Raw genomic sequence first — 21,491 nt, 5'->3', positions numbered from 1 at the left:
TTGTTTGTCGGATGGTTTCTGTGCAATGTCTCGATGTTTCAATGCAAGACTAATTGCTTCAATGTCGATATGCCAAAAAAAAAGATTAAAGGAAGTCAGGCTAAGAAAAAAAGTAGCACTTCTATTCAGAGTAACAGCAACTACAAAACAACAGCAAACAGCAATAGGTAGAAAGAAGCATTCTAACTATTCCACCTTTGAGGCTGTCCTAAAGAAAACTGTAAAAAAAAATCTGCATTTAACCTTTGTATGACTTTTTACTGTGAGTAAAGTAAAAATGTGTAAAATACATCTACAAATGTCTCCACTCTAAATATCTGAGAGCTGCGCATGCATGTAGGCTTATCTGCAATGTCACTGTCAAGGGATACAGTTGCCAAAAAGCGTGAGTACAATGAAGAAGACGGAGAAGGCCATGCCCTTGTTGACTCCACCCTGAGATTTGATGCCATCATACATCACCATATTCCAGTCCTCGCCGGTCAGGATCTGGCAAACATACACAAATATTCAGACGATGCTATGACGAGCACTCTCACATCCACATATTTGCTCAAAATGCTATAATCAAAGAACAGACTCACCCTTTTCTACACACTACTTAAATATTTGAACATGTTTTAGCAGAATTATGCTCCCACCTAATAATCTTTAAGGGTTCTAGAGTAGCATTTTACATTTTATATCACTTCCTCGTGCGCAAATCCTCTTTAGTCCTTTCAGCGTTTAGCTTTAATCCAGCTTTGTCTTCGATTTTGCGGCTTTTTCTCCCTCCACTAGCCTCTCCCTCCCCTTTTCTCCTTTTACAGTACATCGCTCTCCTCTGCTTACCTGGAACACCGTCATTATTGCTGCGGGAAATGTATCGAAGTTGGTTGGAGGGGTGCCACTTTCAAAATTAAACCTAGCAGTGAAAGAATGAAAAAATATATATATATATATAATAGGAGCTGAGAAAACAGTGAGCATAGAGAGAACGACTGAGAGAGCCAGAGGCAAGCACAACAAATGTTTGTCTGAAAAACCAGCGCTCTGAAAAACTGCCTTAGGTCAACTGGCAATTAGCAAAAACCAATAGGTTAGCAGAAAATTAAATCATGGCTGTTAAAGGGGAAGGAGAGAGACACTGACTGTCCTCCGAAGAGCTGCATGCCCAGCAGCGCAAAGACGACTATGAAGAGGAAGAGCAGGAAGAGCAAGCTGATGATGGACTTCATGGAATTGAGCAGAGACACGACGAGGTTACGCAAAGACGCCCAGTACCTGGGAAACAGACACATGGAAATGATGATAATACCATGTCCTTTATTTTAATGTATGATCATTACTGTATTACAAGTGACTCACTTGGTGACTTTGAAGATCCTCAATAACCTGAGAGCTCGTAGCACACTGATGCCAAACGATGTGCCCGGTTGGATGATGGACCAAAGGACTTCAAATATGCTACCACATATCACCTAATATAAATGTAAGCATATGCAATTATAGATAGTTATTTATTATACTGAGCAAATAATCTACAGACATCAGCATGCAGTATGGCACATTTGTGTTTGTGTAAAGTCTATAGCAGAGGTTTTTTTCATCTATTGTTTTCATCCCACAGGTGTAAAGTCCGTCTATAGACCCGCTTATGAGTTTGTACATTGTGTTATTTTCTTATTGGGTGTGGACTGAGAAGGGCTCACAATGCAGTCGAAGCAGTTGAAGGAGGAGTTGAGGTAGGCCTGTCTGCCCAGGCCGTACAGTTTTACAAACATCTCTGTCAAGAATATTCCCAGGAAGATGAATTCGGCAAAATCTGCACAGAGGGAAGAACACAAAAAGAGATGAGGGTGAAAACCTGAGCGAGTCTCTGTGTGTGTATTCGTCCCAGAACCATTTTTGAAAAAGACTTAGTCTGCATGAAAGGAAAACTGTGTGTGCTTGGATGCGCTTGTGTTAAACGACTGGGTCAGCTCTTTCATGGATTTAGCCACATTAATGAAGAATTTGCTCACCCACTCCTTTTCCAATAATCTGTGATGAAAGTATTTGTGCATTTGCGGAGATAATCGGCCCATACTTGCACTAAGTATGCAAGCATTCACCTCCTACTCACATAGAAAATCTGAAAGTGGTTCAGGCTGGTCGTAGTGCACAACAGCCACACACAGCGTGTTGAGGCCCACCAAACACAGCACGGTCCAGTAGAAGCCCTGGGACTTAACAACATGACGGATAAAGAAGCGAAACCGCCGCTCCCGCCGCTTGAAAGTCGATCCCTCCAGCTTGGAGCTCTTCAAGCTGGCACGAGCAAACGGTGAACCTACCATTCAAAAAGGATAAATGAGGCACATCGTGTATCAACAGCTGCACTGTGACATAAATGAAAAGAAGTCAATGAGTGACCAAAAAGGCGACACAATCACTGGCACTAAAATGTTAATGCTATCTTTTGCCTGTATTTTTTTTTAATACAGGCAAAAGATCCCATCCCATTATTTCTGTAAATTATTAGGAGAGTAAAAGAATGCATTATTCTTTTATAGTGGACAGTTACTAAAGTAGAGTCAACTATATCGATGGACCTCCTATTTGCTGGAACACTACAATTCAATCAACCTTTCGGCACTGAATCTGCTTTTTAAGTACAAATTGATGTATAATTCACTTAAAGGTAGCACATGATCAAAGCTGCCTTATCAATTTTGAATTTCTAGGTTGCACCATGTCCATTATTGCTCTAAAGAATGAAGAAAAAAAGTTTGCTTTCAGAATCTTAGAGAAGTGCCTAGAATGACTGTGCTGAAAAAATGGTTTGAGCGGAGAAACGGGAATGAGATAACAAGGGCAAGTTAAAGATAGGGGAAAAAAAGATGAGGGGCTCGGGGACAGTGAAAATGTAACATTAGGAGTGCAGAGCAGCAGAGAGGGAGAAAGGAGAGGGAAGGGCGGGAGAGGGATGGAGAGGAGGGTCAGGTAATGCTGATATGCAAGATAAGATAGCATCTCTGTGTACCTGCGATTTGCCTTTGACTGTGGGTCTGTTTCTCCTGTGTGCTACTCTTAATGTGGGGATATAAATTCCTTTTTACAGTCATAATGGGAAATAAGTGTGTTTTAAAGCAAGATTATCATGGAGTTAGGTTTAGGTTAAGAGCTGTGGTAGAAATGTGTAGGGTTTGGGAGCTTTTGCAGAAAAAAACAAAACAAGTAAATGCAGTGTTCTCTGAGGGGATGTAAAATGGCTTTGTTGTGTGTGTGTGTGTGTGGTAGACAGACAGAGAGAGAGAAACACAACACATCTTACCTACTCCCAGGTCTCCCTCCCCTTCCTCTGAATTTAGAAGCTCAGCTTTGCTTTTGTGGTTCTTTGTGGCTCTCCTACGAGAACCTGTTATACAGTACAAATATATTTATACATTTACCCACAACACAACAGTTCAGCTATTCATTTATGCATATTTATATGTTACATTCGAAAAGAAAAAGGAAATTGATACCATCATATTCATTTTCATTCTCATCATCCGCCAAGATGACCTCTTCTACAAAACACACAAGCAAAAATGTGAATATATTATACATTTATGTGTAAGTTCCACAACATCTTCATACATCTTTTTAAATCATAGTCTCTGTTTCACTCAGTAGTCCCTCTTTTGTTTTATTAGCTTCTGTGTTTTTATGTAAAATTTGTCTTTTCAGGAAGATCAAAGCTCTGTCCCCTTTATCTGCCCCTTTATTCGATTTGACCCTCTTTTACTCTTATTTTCTCTCACATTTCCTGCCTTCAACAGATAGCTACCAGGCCGGAGAGGTGGACAAAACTCTCTATCCAAGGGTCTGTAATCTGTAAGATATTCAAGATATAATATGTGTTATAAGTTCCATTAAATTTGTGTCACTGCTTTACTGGATATGTGTTATGTTAAAGGTAAATGACATTGAAAAAAATGGCAAAAAGAAAGCACAACCATATAGAGCAGCTGCAATGGGAAACTTTTGAATAAGAACAAACCAAAACTTGTCAGTGCTAAGGTGTCAGTGTGTATTCAGCTATAACTATAAAATACAATGTAATATGGATCCTTCTTCCCTGAATAACAACTGTTGTGCAAGTGATTGTGATAATGTCACATTATAACTCATGTTTACTGTGACTGCTTTTATGATAAAATCCACAAAAAGGGATTTTTGGCCTCATTTTTTAAGTGTTTACTTTGACGTTCCGGGAAAAAGTGATGGTTTACTTTCATTCCAGCATCACACAAGCTGGTCTTCAAACTTACAGCTGAATATATATTAAGTCTTCTGAATTTCCAGTGGTTTGAGTGTTAATATCTAAGCAGAAATTTGCTGTGACATCTGACATGTATTACACTGTAATACATGTATTACACTGTAATACATGTCAGGTGTTTTTATATGGTCAAATGTTGCCAGGCATGCACTCAGTCATACATACCAGCTTTACAGATCCACTCCAGGTAACCGTTAAGTTCCCTTTCAATCTGCTGCTGTCTTCGGAGCTTCAGAAACTCACTCCTGTTCTCCACACGCTCTCTCTCTTTGGCGAACTCGCTGCAGACACACACATGACACAAGTATATACCCTGCACATCACATCATCACCTGAGACCTCTGTAAAGCACGTTGGGACTGTTTCTTTTTATATATTTACACATGCACATAAACTTACCCCGACAACACACCCAGCACCAGGTTGAGCATAAAGAAAGAGCCGATGATGATGAGGGGGATGAAGTACATCCAGTTCCATGCACTCCCTGAGGCATCGTTGCTCTGGAAACACACGTGAGGACACACACACACAAACATAATTAATCAGGAATCAATGTTTTGCTCTTTACTTGAGTATTTGATACAAAGTGAATTAAAAGAAACCAGTTAATGTTAGATAATGGTTTATAAATGTGAGTTTAACAAAGGTTAATATTAATAAGACGAACTTTTCAGTTAATTTGAATCAAAGGTTGAATTTTTCATTCATTTAAATCAGCAAAGTGGGTACACCTGAAAAACTGAGCAGCTGTAGCTATATATACATATTGATTTGCTGAAAGCTGAAGGCATCAAAATTCATTCTCTACCTCCCTGCTTTGTCACATTGAGGTACGTTCATGTACATATATATGCACCACCACCAAGTTAAAGATATAATATGCTTTATATAGCCTAATTAAAAATAACCTACTGCTATCCTAGTGACTTATTCTTTGACGTTGTCATTAAAGAGTGGAAACAATGTGCTTTAAACTGCTGTCTACAACTTATGGAAACATAAACAAAAGCAGGCATGACATGATTTTGCTTTAAGTCATCTCAGTAAGTAAATGCGTATCTGCCACTCTATTTAGCTGCTCCGAGAGAGTAAATAATGTATAACAAATGCTTTGCTCTCTCGCTCTCGGTCCCTACCATCCTCCCTTACAGACCATTCTTTCATTATCATTCTTTATTCAGTTCTTATTGTTTTGTCTCCCCTCCTCCTATGGAACCCCTTAAGAACGCCCTCCATCTGCCTTTTCATCACTCCCTTATCTATCTCAATGCTAGTTTAACCTTTTCTTCATTCCTTTCTCCATAGCCATCTCCTCACTGTCACTGAACAACCTTTACAGTGATTTTATCAATCCCAACTTGAGACCCGGGCTTTTCTTTTCTGTTTCGAGCTCTCTTTCCTTCCAGTCTCCTCCATCTTTCCTTCTTCCTGCATGTAAGCCGGCATCGCCGCTGTGTACCCAATGTACCGCAGACCCTTTTTCTACCATTAAACTTTTATTGCTCCCCTCCCGAGCAGCTGCAAGAATAACTTGGGCTGAACAGGCCTTTTTAAATATAGAGCAGCACCGGGAAGGAGGGACAGAAGGAGAGAGACACAGAGGGAGATCGACAGAACGCAGGAAGACAAGCAGGAATAAGGGGAGAAAGGAAAGGACAGAGGAAGAAAGGTAAAAGAACTGGGTGGACGGAGAGGGAAAGGAGATGGGAAAAACAGATGACTACAGTAACAATCAAAGACCCTCATCTGCCTCTGGTGTCCACAGCAACCGTTGCCCCTGACAGCAGGGAACAATTCAGTCTTGGACATGAGTGATGGCATTGTTAGTACTCATTTAATAGGTAGATAAGCAGTTTGCACAGGTGAAATTGTTGAAGGTTTTAACAGTCTAATTTTTGTACTTGATTAGAGAACGCACTCTCAAATGGCTTTGAGTGAAAATACTCCTGTTAACAAACTGGAGTAAAATTTACATTTTACTCCAGCTTGTTAACAGGAGTTTGTTTAAAAATAAGTCTGACAAGCATGAAAGCTAACCTAAGGTGCACTTCATTAGATCTTTTTGTTTGCTGTTTTGTTATAGATATTTTAGCTAATGTGAAGGTTTAATCTGTAAAAAACAGCCACAAAATATGACAGAAATATTTTTTTTCCCATGATCACCAGATAGCAAAATACACTGATACTGTATTTTTTTTCTAAGATGAATTAACAGGCAAACATGATAAGAGCAGGTTTGTGGAATTTTAGCATGCTGTAGCATTTTTTTTTTTCTCTTGAACAAGACCTTCTTTATTAAATCTTTTATTTTTGCCTTGCTAAATTTAACACCTTTACATAGACATCCTCTGCTTTCCTGGTTGCACTGGTGTGGCCAAAACGTTGGTCACTGAATGTGTACTAGTGTTGCAAATGCTGTTCAGCTTGACATACATAGTAGAGCAGGTCAGTCCAGCCCTCCATGGTGATACACTGGAAAACGGTGAGAATAGCAAACAGAATGTTGTCAAACTGGGTGATGCCGTAGTTTGGTCCCAGCCAGTACTCTCTACAAACGGTGTCCTCTGGACACAGCCGAGATGGAAGCTCTACCCCACATGGAAACTCTTCCCGGATCTCTTCTAAACATGCGTAAAAGTGGGATAAAACAAGTATGAGCAAATTCCATGTACTCGCAAATGTATTTAATAATTTTAAATCCCTCTTGAGAAAACGTCAAATACTTCAGATGTTGAATGAGGCTACATCTGCAGAAACTGCACAGTATACCAAAAATGTACTATTTTAAGTTCTAATTTTAGCAGTGCAACTATTTAAAGTCTGCCTCAGCGTGAACAGGTGCACTCTTCTCTGAGGAAAACTTGGAGCAATTTAATCCCGACTGAATTATTGCCAAAGTGTAAACACAAAATCCTTTACTTGTTATGTTGTCGAAGCAGGTTTTGTGGAATTTGCCCATGTAGAACTCGAGGCCGATGATGGCGAACATGAGGATGGCAAAGAAGAGCAGCAGGCCAATTTGCAGCAGAGGAATCATGGCCTTCATGATGGATTTGAGCACCACCTGTAAGCCTAAAGCACACAGGTATAAAGTATTAAGATTTTATGAAGAATCATTTTATACATTTCAGTTTAATCTATCCGCTCTCTTTATCCTAAAACTAATTTCAATTAGTTTGCAGTTATGCTACCTTTCTGTAAAGAAATACTTGAATATCCTAATTACACATTTATACCCAATCATTAAACTTATAATAAATAGAAATAAACCATAAACATATATATTGTAGCACCTACTGGTGTGATGCTCTAATTGGCTTTTCATAGAAACCCAAGTGACTTTTATGATGAGTAAGCCCTGGTATGCCTGTTCAAGCCCATAGTGGAGAACAGGCTATTAATAACACTGCTGTGGCAGTAGTGCTGGAACATTACTGCCACTATAACATTTAAAAAATGAGCAGAGTGTGCACAGAAGTACCACTTTTGTTGTTGCATTATGCAGAGCAACACAGAAGCTGCATAAAACCTTGACACAAAATGCTTCTCCATGCTATTTTGATCCCCAAATAAAATTTAAAGATGTTCTGCACAATGTTCGCTTTCTCAATTGTTAAGCAACGACAAAGATGTGGTTCAAGGTAAAGGTGAAGATAGCCTTTTTCAAATTTTTCTCAGATGAAGAATATCGACTTACTGGGAATACCGGACACCAGTTTGAGAGGCCTCAATACTCGCACAGCCCTGAGTGTCCGCAAGTCGAATTGTGAGCCCACAGTGGATAGAATTCTAAAGGGAAAAAGACAAATGCACCGAAATGAGCACAGAGAATCAATATTTAAGCTAGCAAGCTTGTCAAAGTCTGTCAACCTCGCAGTTTCTCCATTTCTCCATTTTCTCATACATGCACAAACCCATGCCAGATCATTACAAACAACTGGGTGAGCTCTGTATGTAAATCCTGTAAGAGCTGAACTGATCGATACGGCTGACAAGTGAAGTAAGACAGAGGAGTGTATCAGGGTGAGAGAGGGATGGGCTGAATGGAAAGTGTTTTTGTATCAAGACGAGAGAGCGACTAGACAACGAAAAAGGAGAAAGATGGGGAAATGGAGAGGAGAGGGAAGGAACGGGATTAAGGAAATAAAAAGAGAGTGAAAAACAGAAAGATTATGACTTGCTTATTTATTGTTACATGTTTGATGTTTCTCTTCTGAGTAAACACATATTAGCGTGTGCTACTGCAACTATATATTCACTCATCATCAAAATAAATGCCATAAACAGCAAGTGTGTGTGTGTGTGTGTGTATGGGTAAGTAGAGGATTAAAATGTTCCCTCGTGCCGCCAGACTTGTAGTCAGTCCCATCGTCTGACGCACACTGTGAATCATCAAACTTCCCACTTCTCTATCTCTCTCCCTCTGTCTCTCTTTCATCCAGTCTCTCTGACACATTTCTACCTGCCTGTGTTCCTCTAAGAGGCCTAGTGACATTGCAGTCTTAATCACAGGTTTAAGGTCTGCCTGATTCCTTCACATTTGAATAGAAGGGAAAATTGACACCAACTCCGGGTTTTTGGTTGAAGGTATGCATGGTTGTGGTTTTGAATGTGGTATTGTATTACCAGGAAGCCCACCCCCCAAGTGGTTGGTGCTTCATCACGAGTGTATAGGCTGGGGTCCTTGTAATGACATTGTGTGATATCAAATGCCTCATCAGACGCTGACCTGTAACTGAGAGGATCCTAGTTTAGTAGGAGGCGTTAATGCACTTCAGCTGCATGATATTTCTAAAAGAACAGATATCACAGAGATAATACTCAGTGTTATATTAATGGGAACTCAACCTATAAGTTGCAGAAACTGTATTTAGGTATTGCAAAAAAAGAGTATATATACAGTGGGGCAAAAAAGTATTTAGTCAGCCACCGATTGTGCAAGTTCCCCCACTTAAAATGATGACAGAGGTCAGTAATTTGCACCAGAGGTACACTTCAACTGTGAGAGACAGAATGTGAAAAAAAAATCCATGAATCCACATGGTAGGATTTGTAAAGAATTTATTCGTAAATCAGGGTGGAAAATAAGTATTTGGTCACCTCAAACATGGAAAATCTCTGGCTCTCACAGACCTGTAACGTCTTCTGTAAGAAGCTTTTCTGTCCCCCACTCGTTACCTGTATGAATGGCACCTGTTTGAACTCATCATCTGTATAAAAGACACCTGTCCACAGCCTCAAACAGTCAGGCTCCAAACTCCGCCAAGGCCAAGACCAAAGAGCTTTCGAAGGACACCAGGAAAAGTATTGTAGACCTGCACCAGACTGGGAAGAGTGAATCTACAATAGGCAAGCAGCTTGGTGTGAAAAAATCAACTGTGGGAGCAATCATCAGAAAATGGAAGACATACAAGACCACTGATAATCTCCCTCGATCTGGGGCTCCACGCAAGATCTCATCCCGTGGGGTCAAAATGATCATGAGAACGGTGAGCAAAGATCCCAGAACCACACGGGGGGACCTGGTGAATGACCTGCAGAGAGCTGGGACCAAAGTAACAAAGGTCACCATCAGTAACACACTACAACGGCAGGGAATCAAATCCCGCAGTGCCAGACGTGTTCCGCTGCTGAAGCCAGTGCATGTCCAGGCCCGTCTGAAGTTTGCCAGAGAGCACATGGATGATACAGCAGAGGATTGGGAGAATGTCATGTGGTCAGATGAAACCAAAGTAGAACTTTTTGGTATAAACTCAACTCGTCGTGTTTGGAGGAAGAAGAATACTGAGTTGCATCCCAAGAACACCATACCTACTGTGAAGCATGGGGGTGGAAACATCATGCTATGGGGCTGTTTTTCTGCCAAGGGGACAGGACGACTGATCCGTGTTAAGGACAGAATGAATGGGGCCATGTATCGTGAGATTTTGAGCCAAAACCTCCTTCCATCAGTGAGAACTTTGAAGATGAAACGAGGCTGGGTCTTCCAACATGACAATGATCCAAAACACACCGCCCGGGCAACAAATGAGTGGCTCCGTAAGAAGCATTTGAAAGTCCTGGAGTGGCCTAGCCAGTCTCCAGACCTCAACCCCATAGAAAATCTGTGGCGGGAGTTGAAAGTCCGTGTTGCTCGGCGACAGCCCCAAAACATCACTGCTCTCGAGAAGATCTGCATGGAGGAATGGGCCAAAATACCAGCTACTGTGTGTGCAAACCTGGTAAAGACCTATAGTAAACGTTTGACCTCTGTTATTGCCAACAAAGGTTATGTTACAAAGTATTGAGTTGTATTTTTGTTATTGACCAAATACTTATTTTCCACCCTGATTTACGAATAAATTCTTTACAAATCCTACCATGTGGATTCATGGATTTTTTTTTCACATTCTGTCTCTCACAGTTGAAGTGTACCTCTGGTGCAAATTACTGACCTCTGTCATCATTTTAAGTGGGGGAACTTGCACAATCGGTGGCTGACTAAATACTTTTTTGCCCCACTGTATATATATATATATATATATATATATATATATATATATATATATATATATATATATATATATATATATATATATATATATATATATGAGTACAAGATCCATAGAGGCTGGGGTCTATCACACCAGGCAAGACCCCAGGTGCAGGCTGTGTAAAGATGCCCCAGAGACAATCCAGCACATAACAGCAGGGTGCAAGATGCTAGCAGGCAAGGCATACATGGAACGCCATAACCAAGTGGCCGGCATAGTGTACAGGAACATCTGTGCCGAGTATAACCTGGAAGTCCCGAGGTCAAAATGGGAGATGCCCCCAAGGGTGGTGGAGAATGACCGAGCTAAGATCCTGTGGGACTTCCAGATACAGACGGACAAAATGGTGGTGGCTAACCAACCGGACATAGTGGTGGTAGACAAACAGAAGAAGACGGCCGTAGTGATCGATGTAGCGGTTCCGAATGACAGCAATATCAGGAAGAAGGAACACGAGAAGCTGGAGAAATACCAAGGGCTCAGAGAAGAGCTCGAGAGGATGTGGAGGGTGAAGGTAATGGTGGTCCCCGTGGTAATCGGAGCACTAGGTGCGGTGACTCCCAAGCTAGGCGAGTGGCTCCAGCAGATCCCGGGAATAACATCGGAGATCTCTGTCCAGAAGAGCGCAGTCCTGGGAACAGCTAAGATACTGCGCAGGACCCTCAAGCTCCCAGGCCTCTGGTAGAGGACCCGAGCTTGAAGGATAAACCGCCCGCAAGGGCGTGCTGGGTGTTTTTATATATATATATATATATATATATATATATATATATATTTTTTTTTTTTTTTTTTTTTTTTTTTTTTAATTAATCAGAACACTCATTGGACTCATCTGAAAGCCCGGAATTAATCAAGTTTAACGTTCAACAAATTTTTCTGTTCAGCAATGCAAGTAAATAACTGTAGTTTGGCATCTTACTAATGATAATAATAATTTGCTTTACTATGCTTTCTGCTTAAAAAAACAGTGAGTTTTATTGCTGAAAACGCTGCTTTACCAGGAAATAACCGAGCTGCCCTCTGCTACGCAAGATGACCAACAAAGGAAGTACAGATTTAGTGTTTTGCTCAAGGATACATTAGCCTGAAAGATGCTTGGCAACAACAGAGTGCTACATTAATGCAAGTTAGGATAGCCATGAAGGGAAGATGAAGATGATGTAGTCGAGGATGGTAAATTTGCACTAGGTATTGCACAAGGGGAAAAAAAAACATTTACCATAAGTGCAACTGGGGGGAAAAGAGTGAGTTAGATAGATGCTATACTGATTTTAAATGTAAGGGCAAAAAGAACAGTGGATCAGTTGGAATATTTACCCTCTAAACTGAACTGTGTTGATATAAAAAGGAGAATAGTGAAATTTCATAGAAGGAAAAACCTGTATATCATGCTGCAAAAACATCTGTGTGCTGACATGAAGAAACACATCTACATTTACATATAAAAGATGAACACGTATACCTGTGTCAGTATTTTTGGAACCGCAGTACAGAAACTCTTTGCCAAAAAAACAACCTGTGATTACAAATCCAATTATTTTATATATTTCTGTGATGTGACTATGATTACAGTAAAAAACATTAACAACGCTGATGACTGGACAATAACGATAATGAACTATGATGATGTTGATGACTGTGATGGCGATAGTAACAACGATGATGGTAATAACATGACGGTGATTTCATCTGCCATCACAAATAGTGTCAAACTGATGAGGCAGTTCCTCATTCACACTGTCTCCACGGTTACCGGGTCCTTTCTCATTCATAAGTGTTTCCATGGCAACAGGGACCTTGGCTCATTGATAGAATCTCTGTATCACCTTGGTAACAGGGCCAAGGGAGGAGCTAGATTGATTGTTTTTTTGTTTTGTTTTGTTTTTTTTGTCTTCTTTTCTATTTAATGTAAAAGTTTTGCAGCTTACATGCAGGGCTGCACATTTGCACACCGATACATGCAAAAACACCCGTGCACACGGATGCACGCATCTGCACAGCAAATGGGTGTTGGTTGAAGCTTAAACATACTGAGAGAAAATAATTTTATTCAAGTGTGCACAATGGAAACTGGGTCATTTGGAATAATCAATGGAAAACAATTTCTTCCCTGCCAGGAACAGATGCTCTCTACTGTACATCTTTAAATTCACACACAGAATGCACACACACCTGCATTTAAGTAAAAGGAGAGCAAATGGTTAAGGGGAATCAGATGAAGCAACATCGCTATAACAAAAACCTCATCTCTCCACTTCTGATGAGAAACCAACGCATTATACAAACAACATTTATCCCTGCTATCTCCCTCTGCAGCTTCCTGCTGACTTCAGCTAAAATCCAGCTAAATATCTCTGTCCACATCACTGACTGAATCTCACCATCTCTGCTCCAAGCTCTCCTGTTATCTGTCCTTGTCTCCTTGGTTGCATCTGTGACTATGATTCAAATATTTTGCATTAAATGCACCAGTATGCTCTTTAATGTTTTTATAACATCAATAAAATATTAAGTGTCTCTTGAGCCAGCAATCAGACCTCGACGATCAGCTGACACTCAGAATTTCTCCCAGAATTCACAAGAGCCCACGTCTCCTCCTGCAGGTGGACCGGGAGATCCATTGTAGGGAAAAGAGACCAAAGCCAGACCAAGCTGATAATTTACTGGCTGATCTGGGTTTCTATTCTCACCTATGGCAATGTGGAGAAAAGGATTGCAGATACACACAAAATGCTTGATCCTCAGAGATAGGGTGAGTAGCGCAGTCACTCAAAAGGGGCTTAAAGTACAGCACTGTCCTACACAAGAAAGGAGCCAGTTGTGGTGGGTTTAGCATTTGAATAGAATGCCTCTTAGATGCCTCTTAGGTGAGTTATTATGGGCATGTTCAACAGGGAAAAGACCCCAGGGTAGACCCAAGACACACGGGAAAGAACATTTTTCTCAACTGGCTTGGAAGCACATTGGTATGCCCCTCGTTCCTCAAAGAGCTGGTGGCAGTGACAGTGGAGAGGGACATTTGAGCAGATTTTGACAGTTCTGCTTAGACTGCACATACATTTTCATTGCATTCATTTCTTCTTTTATAATGAAATTCCCTTTAATAAATTGTAAACTGTGGGAATAAAGCATCACATACAGCTTTGCATTAGTCTGGTAAGCACAATTCTAGACACTTTTTTTTTTTAAATGGGGAGGTAGTACCTCTAGACCGCCCTAGACAGTATTTAATTATCTGAATGTTAAAGCTGCAGGAAATTGCAATAACTTCAAAACACATTTTAAACAGGAAGGCATACTCCTTAGGGATGGTGCAGTTTTGCAGTGGGTAGCACAGTCACCTTAGAGCATGGAGGTTTCTGGCCAGCTCGGTCCCTTCTGTGTGGAGTATTACACAATTCTGCTCAGGAAGCTCACAATGAAAACTAGAAAATGCATTTTCTGAAGAAACTGCAGTGTGGATGTTGATAGCTGAATGTTTTGAGCTGAAATGAAATAATTGCTGAATGTTAAGTTAAAAATGTTGAATGAGCTGAAAAATACAGAATTTTTCACCTGAAAACAAAAGTGCAGAACTGTTGAAAGCTGACGTTCACACATAAAAAGTTGAAAAATTGCTTAACATGATTAAAATGTAAATTAGGAAAACCTGAGTTATGACAAAAGAAAATTCAGAGTCATAAAACATCTGAATGAATAATGAAACCTCATATTATTTAAATCACTGAATGATTAAAATGTGGGAAAGTCCACTAAAGATAGGTAAATCCTGTAAGTTTTGATCGTCCAGTCAGAAAAGATGATTCTAAAAGTCATCATCTGACTTCAAATGCCCAGATCTGAACCACCTGTGTGTAGAAGACAAATCCACCAATGAACAATAAGCTTGAATTTAATGGGACAACCAGATTGCTCAATCCAGTTGACTACTGATATGCTTATTACAGTGTGCAAAACCCTGTCAAATCTGAAAAACTGCTTCTAAATCGAAGACCCTAAGTCCTGTCAAAATCAGTTTTGAACTGCAATGATCCCAAGGAATTGTTCTACACAACAGTGTGTTCTTTATGTTCCTGTTGTCAAAATGCGATGACAGGAAAGATTTAACAAGTGGGGTCTTTCCTGCTGTTGAGACAAACTCCTGACTAAAAATACAGTGTATTTATATGGGTTGGTTAGAATGTTATCCATCTACTTGGATTCACACAGTTCAAAATGTTTACATCTCTGAGCTTTGAAAGACACACTGTTGGAAAGAGAACAACGATGGCTACGTTTTAAGGGTCAAATGATGGCTGTAGAGCAAACACTGTGGACCACAGCAGCAGTTGAAAGAGAAGTGTTTAAGATGAATCTTGGCAGAGTGGCAGACAGAGCTCGTTAAGCAGACAGGTGTGAGCCTGGTTGCTATAGAGACTGCACCCAGTGGCACCACACACACACAGACACGTGCCTCTCGTCTGCTGCTTTAAATAAACAGAAAGTGACCCCGAAACAAATGCTTCCCAAGAAAAAACTACAAGTCGTATTGACAAAATTCTTTCACCGTAAGTGCCAGCAATGTCCAGTCTAAAAAATTCTCAGTTTTCATGCCTGTGGAGTTTATTATATGGATGTGGTGACAGTGTAAAGACAGCCTGTACTTCTGATTTTCAGACGAATTTTGGGAGCATTTATAATATTGGAGTCTATGGAAGAGTTGCAGGGAGGAGGCTATGAATTCTTGACATTTACGAAAGAACCATAACATCTATTACAAATGACTGAAATAGTAGTTCTAGCTTCATTCATTTTTTATGCTTCTTTTTAGCTGTTGAATCTAATCAAAAAGTCCTAACACGGGTACAGGAAAGCAAAAGAAAGAAGAGGATGCAATGCAAGAACAGCTGTAAATTAAATGTAACTAGGCTAATAATCAATAGTGGGTGTAGAAAAACAAACAAAGAAACAAACAAATCCAACCAGCTTATTTTCACTGTCAAGCCACTCTGACAATTAACTACAACACACAGGTCAACACCCACAAATGAGACGACTTGGAACAAGACCGTAGAGTAAATAGCTAATCTCGGTGATGTATTCAGACATGTTAAGTGCTATTTGTGTGTTTGTCTTTGTATGTGTTTGAAGAGAGCGCCAGCAAGTGCAGGGAGGGCGAGCAGGACATGGAAAAGAATGTTTGAAGTGGAAATGTCTGGCCGTGTGTGTGTGCGCGCGCCCATGTGGTCACTGTGTTATCAAAGGTTTCCACCAAAGGTTGATAGAAAGGCCAAGTAGCCTTTCATCTTCAAAGAGCTGGACTGCTAAAAACACACTGGCCATTCATAGAAAGCACAACAAAGAACGAGTGCGCCACATGTGTGCAAAATGTATTGACTGCAGGCAGCGTCCTCAATGCATCATGGGAATGTACTATGTGTGTACACTATGTGCTGCTTGGTAAATATTGCTATATACCACAGCTGGTTGACAGGGAGGGTTACAGCGTGATGGCTGCTGTTTAGGCTATACACCAATGTGGTTGTTTCTTCGAGAAATAATCCCTGAATCTGATCATTTCACGCCTCCATCCATCCATCCACCCATCCATCAATTTACTTAGCAGCAGATGGGGTGGAGCTGGTGACACCCAGATGACACTGGGGAGAAGCAGAGCTGTCAATCAATGACAAGGTTTTCACCATTTTTAATTAAATCCACAGCTACAGCCCAGAGTATGCAAAGAAAACCTGCACAGACACAAGAAAAAAGTGCAAACTGCACTCAGAAAGGCTTCGACAAAACCACCACCTTTGTATCAAATCATTATTGTTGTAAGGTGACAGTGCTGACCCCTGTGTTGCCCTAACTTCACACCTGAACCTGCAAAACAGTAGCTCATAATGTATCAGACACTCAGCACAGCATCATTGCCATTGGATTTTCATGGGTGATTTGTCAGGTCTAGAACAAGACTGCTTATGATGCACTTGTCAGTCATCTGTTAGTGATGGACTCGCTGTGAAACTCCACTCGTTAATGCTGATGTTTTTTTAATTTGTTTGTTTTGTTGTTGCTGTTATTTATTGACCCCTTTTCTGAGAAGTCAACAAAAAATCATTGCAAATAAATAACCATCTTGAAGTCTTGCAACTCTTTGTCAAGCTATTGTTGAATAAAATCCTACATGTTTATGACACTAAATTCCAAATAGGGCCACAAACCCACTTGGATAAAATAGATGTCATTAATGAAGGCCATTATGTTTAGAAAGGGTAGTCAACAAGGCTAATATATGCTGATAAAATAGTGCATACATAATCCATTCAAACAAATCTAGCTTTTTTTTTCCAATGTGTGCCATTTAACAGTGATTGCCCTGAGGTCATCAGATAACACTTCTTCTTTTGGCCGCTCCCTTTAGAGGGTCAGCATAGTAGATCATCTGCTTCCATCTCATCCTAACCCTTGCATCCTTTTCTCTTACACCAACCGTCTGCATAAGTCTTCCTCTGATATTCCTCTTTTCCTCCTGCCTGGCATCTTTATTGTCAACATCCTTTGTCTGGTATATCCACGATCCCTCCACTGCACATGTCCAGATTTACCTCTCTAACTTTCTCTTCAAACTGCTCAACCTGAGCTATCCCCTGATACACTCCTTTCTAATCTTGTCTTCCCCCAATGACAATTCACTTGAGAATAATCTACCAACAGATCGAGTGGTAAAATAGAAAAAATTGGCAAAAGAAATCAAAGATCAGCTTTAAGGACATTCTTGTTTCCTTCTGTTGTACCTCCTTATCCTCTCGGCATTTCACTACTTCCTGCTGTCATGCTGACACTTGTCTTCTCACCTCTCTTCTCTGTTTCAGTCGCTCTATCGCACCATGCTGAGAGGAACTTGTCTTCGTGATTGCTCTTATTAAAGCATAAGGACATACTGCTGCACTGGGTGTCTGCTCAGTGCATGTGTGGTGTCCTTGTGCAAGACAGAGACATTTGGGCAGAAAGGAGCAATCACTGGATTCACCGGTTGCTTCGTCTACCCCATGAAGTCCCCACCATTCACCCCATGCACACACAAGTGGACATAATCCCCTCAACATGATAATCTGTGCCACCACTCCCAAACAGCGACATGATTGTATTGCTGCTAGAATTTGCAAAGTTGTTAAGAAACAACTTTTAAATAGATTTCAAAAATAAATTATCAACCAGTTTACTTTTTTTTTTTTTTTAGCTTTCTTGCAGTTTTTATGTTTTGCAGGTAATTTGCGCTTCAGTTGAACATCAACAGTGAGACATGCAAACACTGTCGTTTGTTAATGCATCACTCATGCATCGCATTCATCTGTGTCACATCAGCCTGCAGCGTCACACAGGTGTGTAGCAGTGGTAGATACATAAAAGAGGCTTACTGTGTCTTTAAAGAAACACGAAGGATAGCAGGAATGACATTTGACAGTCAGTTTAAATGATGGATTAACAGATGGATGCGTCGGGAAAACAGAATCTAGCACAGACAAATGAGCAAGAATGTAAAATGTAAACCCATTTGAATGTGTGTAGACGCCATCATCCGCTTCTCTTCTCTGTCTTTCATTTCTGTCAATCAAACCTATTATCTGATGTCTCTGGTCTTTTCATGTGAGATATAATCTAATAAGTGAAGGCAATAGTAAATCCATCATTTTAATCCCATCATGTCTGAACTCGGCCTTGTTGACACCGTTTCTGTGACAGGTTTCAGGTTGCATTCCATCGCTTCCCTTTGCCCTCGTCTTCACCTTCTCGTTGAATGTTCAAATCAAATATCTCATTTACTCATTCCCCTTTCTTACATTGTCTCTTTCCATTCATTCCTACTGTGTCTCTCTTTCTATTGAGGTAGCGGCACCTGCATTTTTTCTTGCCTTCTCTCTAGTGCTGCTTCCCCCTGTGCTCCCCACCCCTTCTGTCGCTGTCTATATTGTGGTGACATTTGTTCACTACCCAGGCTGCTGGCTGCCTGCAGTTCTGCTCTGTGATCTGACTGCTGCCTTGCCCAGAATGGGGCCTTTCATTAGGTCAAAGGAGCAGGAAAAGGACACTTGCACACATACATGCATACAAACATACTAAAACACATGACAGATTTTGACATGCTGTTGGAAAATCCTTTGTTATGTTTGAGTTTAGTCAGGCACACATTTAGATCTGACTAAAGGTTACATACTGTATTATGTATGTATGTGTCTGTGCTTGGCTCATATACATTTGCTTAATACTCACCCTGTGAGCACTACGACAAAGTCCATCACGTTCCATCCGTTTCTCAGGTAAGAGTTCTTGTGGAAGGCAAAACCAAGCGCCAGGATCTTTATTCCCGACTCAAAACAGAAGATTCCTATGAAATACGGCTCTGTATCATCCTGGGGAGCACAAGAGAAAACAAGCAAAGGAGGAGTGGAAAGACAGGAGAGAGGAAAAGCAGGAAAGGTTATGATGGTTTGAAAGGCACAGAAAGACAAAGTAAGTTAGCTGGCAGTTGGCGAATGAGTTTCAGAAGTATTTTTGCAAATAGTCTCATGTGCCAAATAAATTTTAAAAAATAAAATAAAAAATTATCTCACAAATATACAACTATCACCTGAATTTAATTGCATGTACATGTATAACACATGCAATTTTGTCTTGGTTATTCAGCTTACCAGGCGTTCTGAGAGCGGCGTCTTGTCCCCATCAGGCAAATGTTGTTCCAGAGCCAAGACAATGCAGTTGGCAATGATGGTGGCTAGAATCATCCACTCAAATGGAGTGAGGAAGTTCAGTGAAGGAACAAATCTTTTTTAATTGAACCACAAACCACCACATTAATTGCTTGTTAACACAAATATCTCATCACCCTGTCACACGGGAGTGATGCAGCTGAAGCCCTTACTGAAATGCCCAAGTGAGCATCATTTAAACAAGATAAAAGCTCAGATCAACTCAAACTGCTTGCTTGAACAAGACAATCAGTTCATACGTACTCCATAGTCACCACACCTTAATCCAGAGGTTCCCAAAGTGTGGGGTCTGCCCCCCTTGCAGGGGGGCGTGGTATTTTTCTTGTAAAACAAAGGGGGGCCTAGCAAAAAAAAGTTTGGGAACCACTGCCTTAATCCAACAGAGCACAGTTGGATAGTTGGATAGTTATTTAAAAGTGTTACAAATAATGTGCAAATTTACACATACTAGGTCAGGAGTTGCTATTATCATCTTGCCATTGTGGCAAGAACAGAGCAGCACCAACAGAAAAGTAAAAAATTGCAGCACTGCCTTGTTGGACAGATTCACTTATAACGTACTGAGCTAATTTACCTGGCCTGCTAAAAATGTCAGGGCAAATTAAGGGATAATATAGAAAACATCCCTACCCTAACATGAAAGGTCAAAAGGAAGGTCAAATATATATGCAGTTTGAATTCACTGAGTGTAAGCAAGTGTGAAAAGAAAATATAGCAACTCTATCTCAAATGGACCACAGTCTGGCTTCTCTCTGCCACTATTTACCCACACAAATACACACACACACCCACAAGCCATCATTATGAGTCAGTTAAATATGTTCTGCTAAGTATATTTTCTGATAACACACCACCCACACGGACAAGCAAAACAAAGATACACTTTAATATAGCCTGTGTCTTTTTGTGTAAGTGTGTGATAACCAGTGCTGGGCAAGTTACTTTGAAAAAGTAATTAATTATAGTTCCTAATTACTTCTTCAAAAAAGTAACTGAGTGAAAAGATACTAAAAGTATTTAATTACTTGGAAAGTAACTATTACATTACTTGTTTATTGTTTATTGAATCATATTTCATAACTTTAAATGCAAATTAAATTGTCAATTTGAAAATCATAAGCACAAGTTTCACAAACAACAAGTTATTTGCAGCCATTTACCTTTTACCTTTAAATGGTTTTTATTACCATTTCAAACTATTTACACAACAATCAGCTGTTCTGCATTCAATAAGATGCCACACAAATTATTTGTGCCACTCCAAAAAAATAATTTCTGTCCACTATAAAGGAGAACATCACAGCCTGATCCCTGCAGGCCTGACAGCAGCAGGTGTATCACTCCTGTTTGTTTGTTTTTTACCTGGAGACAGCAGTCGCCTCATTGTTCTGACACACAACACCAAACTATCCACAACACTACACACTAACTACACAAGACAACACATTAACTACACACTCCAAACATGCTAAATGTCACAAATCGCTCACATCTCAAAGCTGGCTCTCTCTCTTTTTCTTTCTCTCTCTCTCTCTTTCTTGCCGCCTGTCACTCCTAGTCACTCCTAAAACTTCCCCCTCTTCCTAAACAACCAAAAGTCACGTTGCCATACCTTTTTTTGATTGGTCGACAAGGTACATTTTTCCACCAACACGAAAGGGCGTTTTTTTGTTTGTTTTTTGGGGGTCATAAGCAGAGAGTGCTTGCTAGCGCTGTCCTTAGACAGTAAACGTGACGAAACTATTGAGGAAAAAACTCAGCATATATTGTTTATCATGACTCTGGTTTTACGTGGCCTATCAACACAATTTAAACACTGGTATATATCACCTTGTTGCTTTGTCATCTTAAAGTGGTCATGTGATTGGCTTACCACGACTACTTTAGTGTTCCTGAGTCAAACAGAAGCACTCATGC

At 40.3% G+C, this 21,491-nt stretch overlaps 1 protein-coding gene across 7 annotated transcripts in view; it reads right to left on the bottom strand.

Annotated features, from left to right (window-relative positions):
• Positions 1 to 19,788, bottom strand: part of cacna1aa (calcium channel, voltage-dependent, P/Q type, alpha 1A subunit, a) — a 70,495-nt gene extending 50,707 nt beyond the window's left edge. For 2 of the 7 annotated variants that reach the window (XM_080300362.1, XM_080300358.1), the window contains exons 1-15: positions 19,497 to 19,777; positions 19,078 to 19,217; positions 7,989 to 8,080; positions 7,211 to 7,363; positions 6,725 to 6,912; positions 4,688 to 4,791; positions 4,454 to 4,569; positions 3,489 to 3,533; positions 3,296 to 3,379; positions 2,105 to 2,311; positions 1,692 to 1,804; positions 1,348 to 1,460; positions 1,132 to 1,263; positions 832 to 904; positions 372 to 489 (exon numbers count right to left, since the gene is read on the bottom strand). In XM_080300362.1, the coding sequence (XP_080156488.1) occupies positions 372 to 489; positions 832 to 904; positions 1,132 to 1,263; positions 1,348 to 1,460; positions 1,692 to 1,804; positions 2,105 to 2,311; positions 3,296 to 3,379; positions 3,489 to 3,533; positions 4,454 to 4,569; positions 4,688 to 4,791; positions 6,725 to 6,912; positions 7,211 to 7,363; positions 7,989 to 8,080; positions 19,078 to 19,217; positions 19,497 to 19,589 (1,771 nt within the window). In that variant the 5' untranslated portion in view covers positions 19,590 to 19,777. Of the gene's footprint in view, positions 1 to 371; positions 490 to 831; positions 905 to 1,131; positions 1,264 to 1,347; positions 1,461 to 1,691; positions 1,805 to 2,104; positions 2,312 to 3,295; positions 3,380 to 3,488; positions 3,534 to 4,453; positions 4,570 to 4,687; positions 4,792 to 6,724; positions 6,913 to 7,210; positions 7,364 to 7,988; positions 8,081 to 19,077; positions 19,218 to 19,496 lie in introns of all 7 variants that reach the window. The other 5 variants (XM_026165278.2, XM_080300360.1, XM_080300359.1 and 2 more) reach the window with 3 other exon arrangements.
• Between the last annotated feature and the right edge of the window lie 1,703 nt (positions 19,789 to 21,491).

Source organism: Astatotilapia calliptera, chromosome 4, assembly GCF_964374335.1.
Source record: "Astatotilapia calliptera chromosome 4, fAstCal68.1, whole genome shotgun sequence".
NCBI classification, from domain to species: domain Eukaryota; kingdom Metazoa; phylum Chordata; class Actinopteri; order Cichliformes; family Cichlidae; genus Astatotilapia; species Astatotilapia calliptera.
Note: the sequence above shows the minus strand (reverse complement) of the source record. Positions and strands in the feature narration are given on the sequence as shown.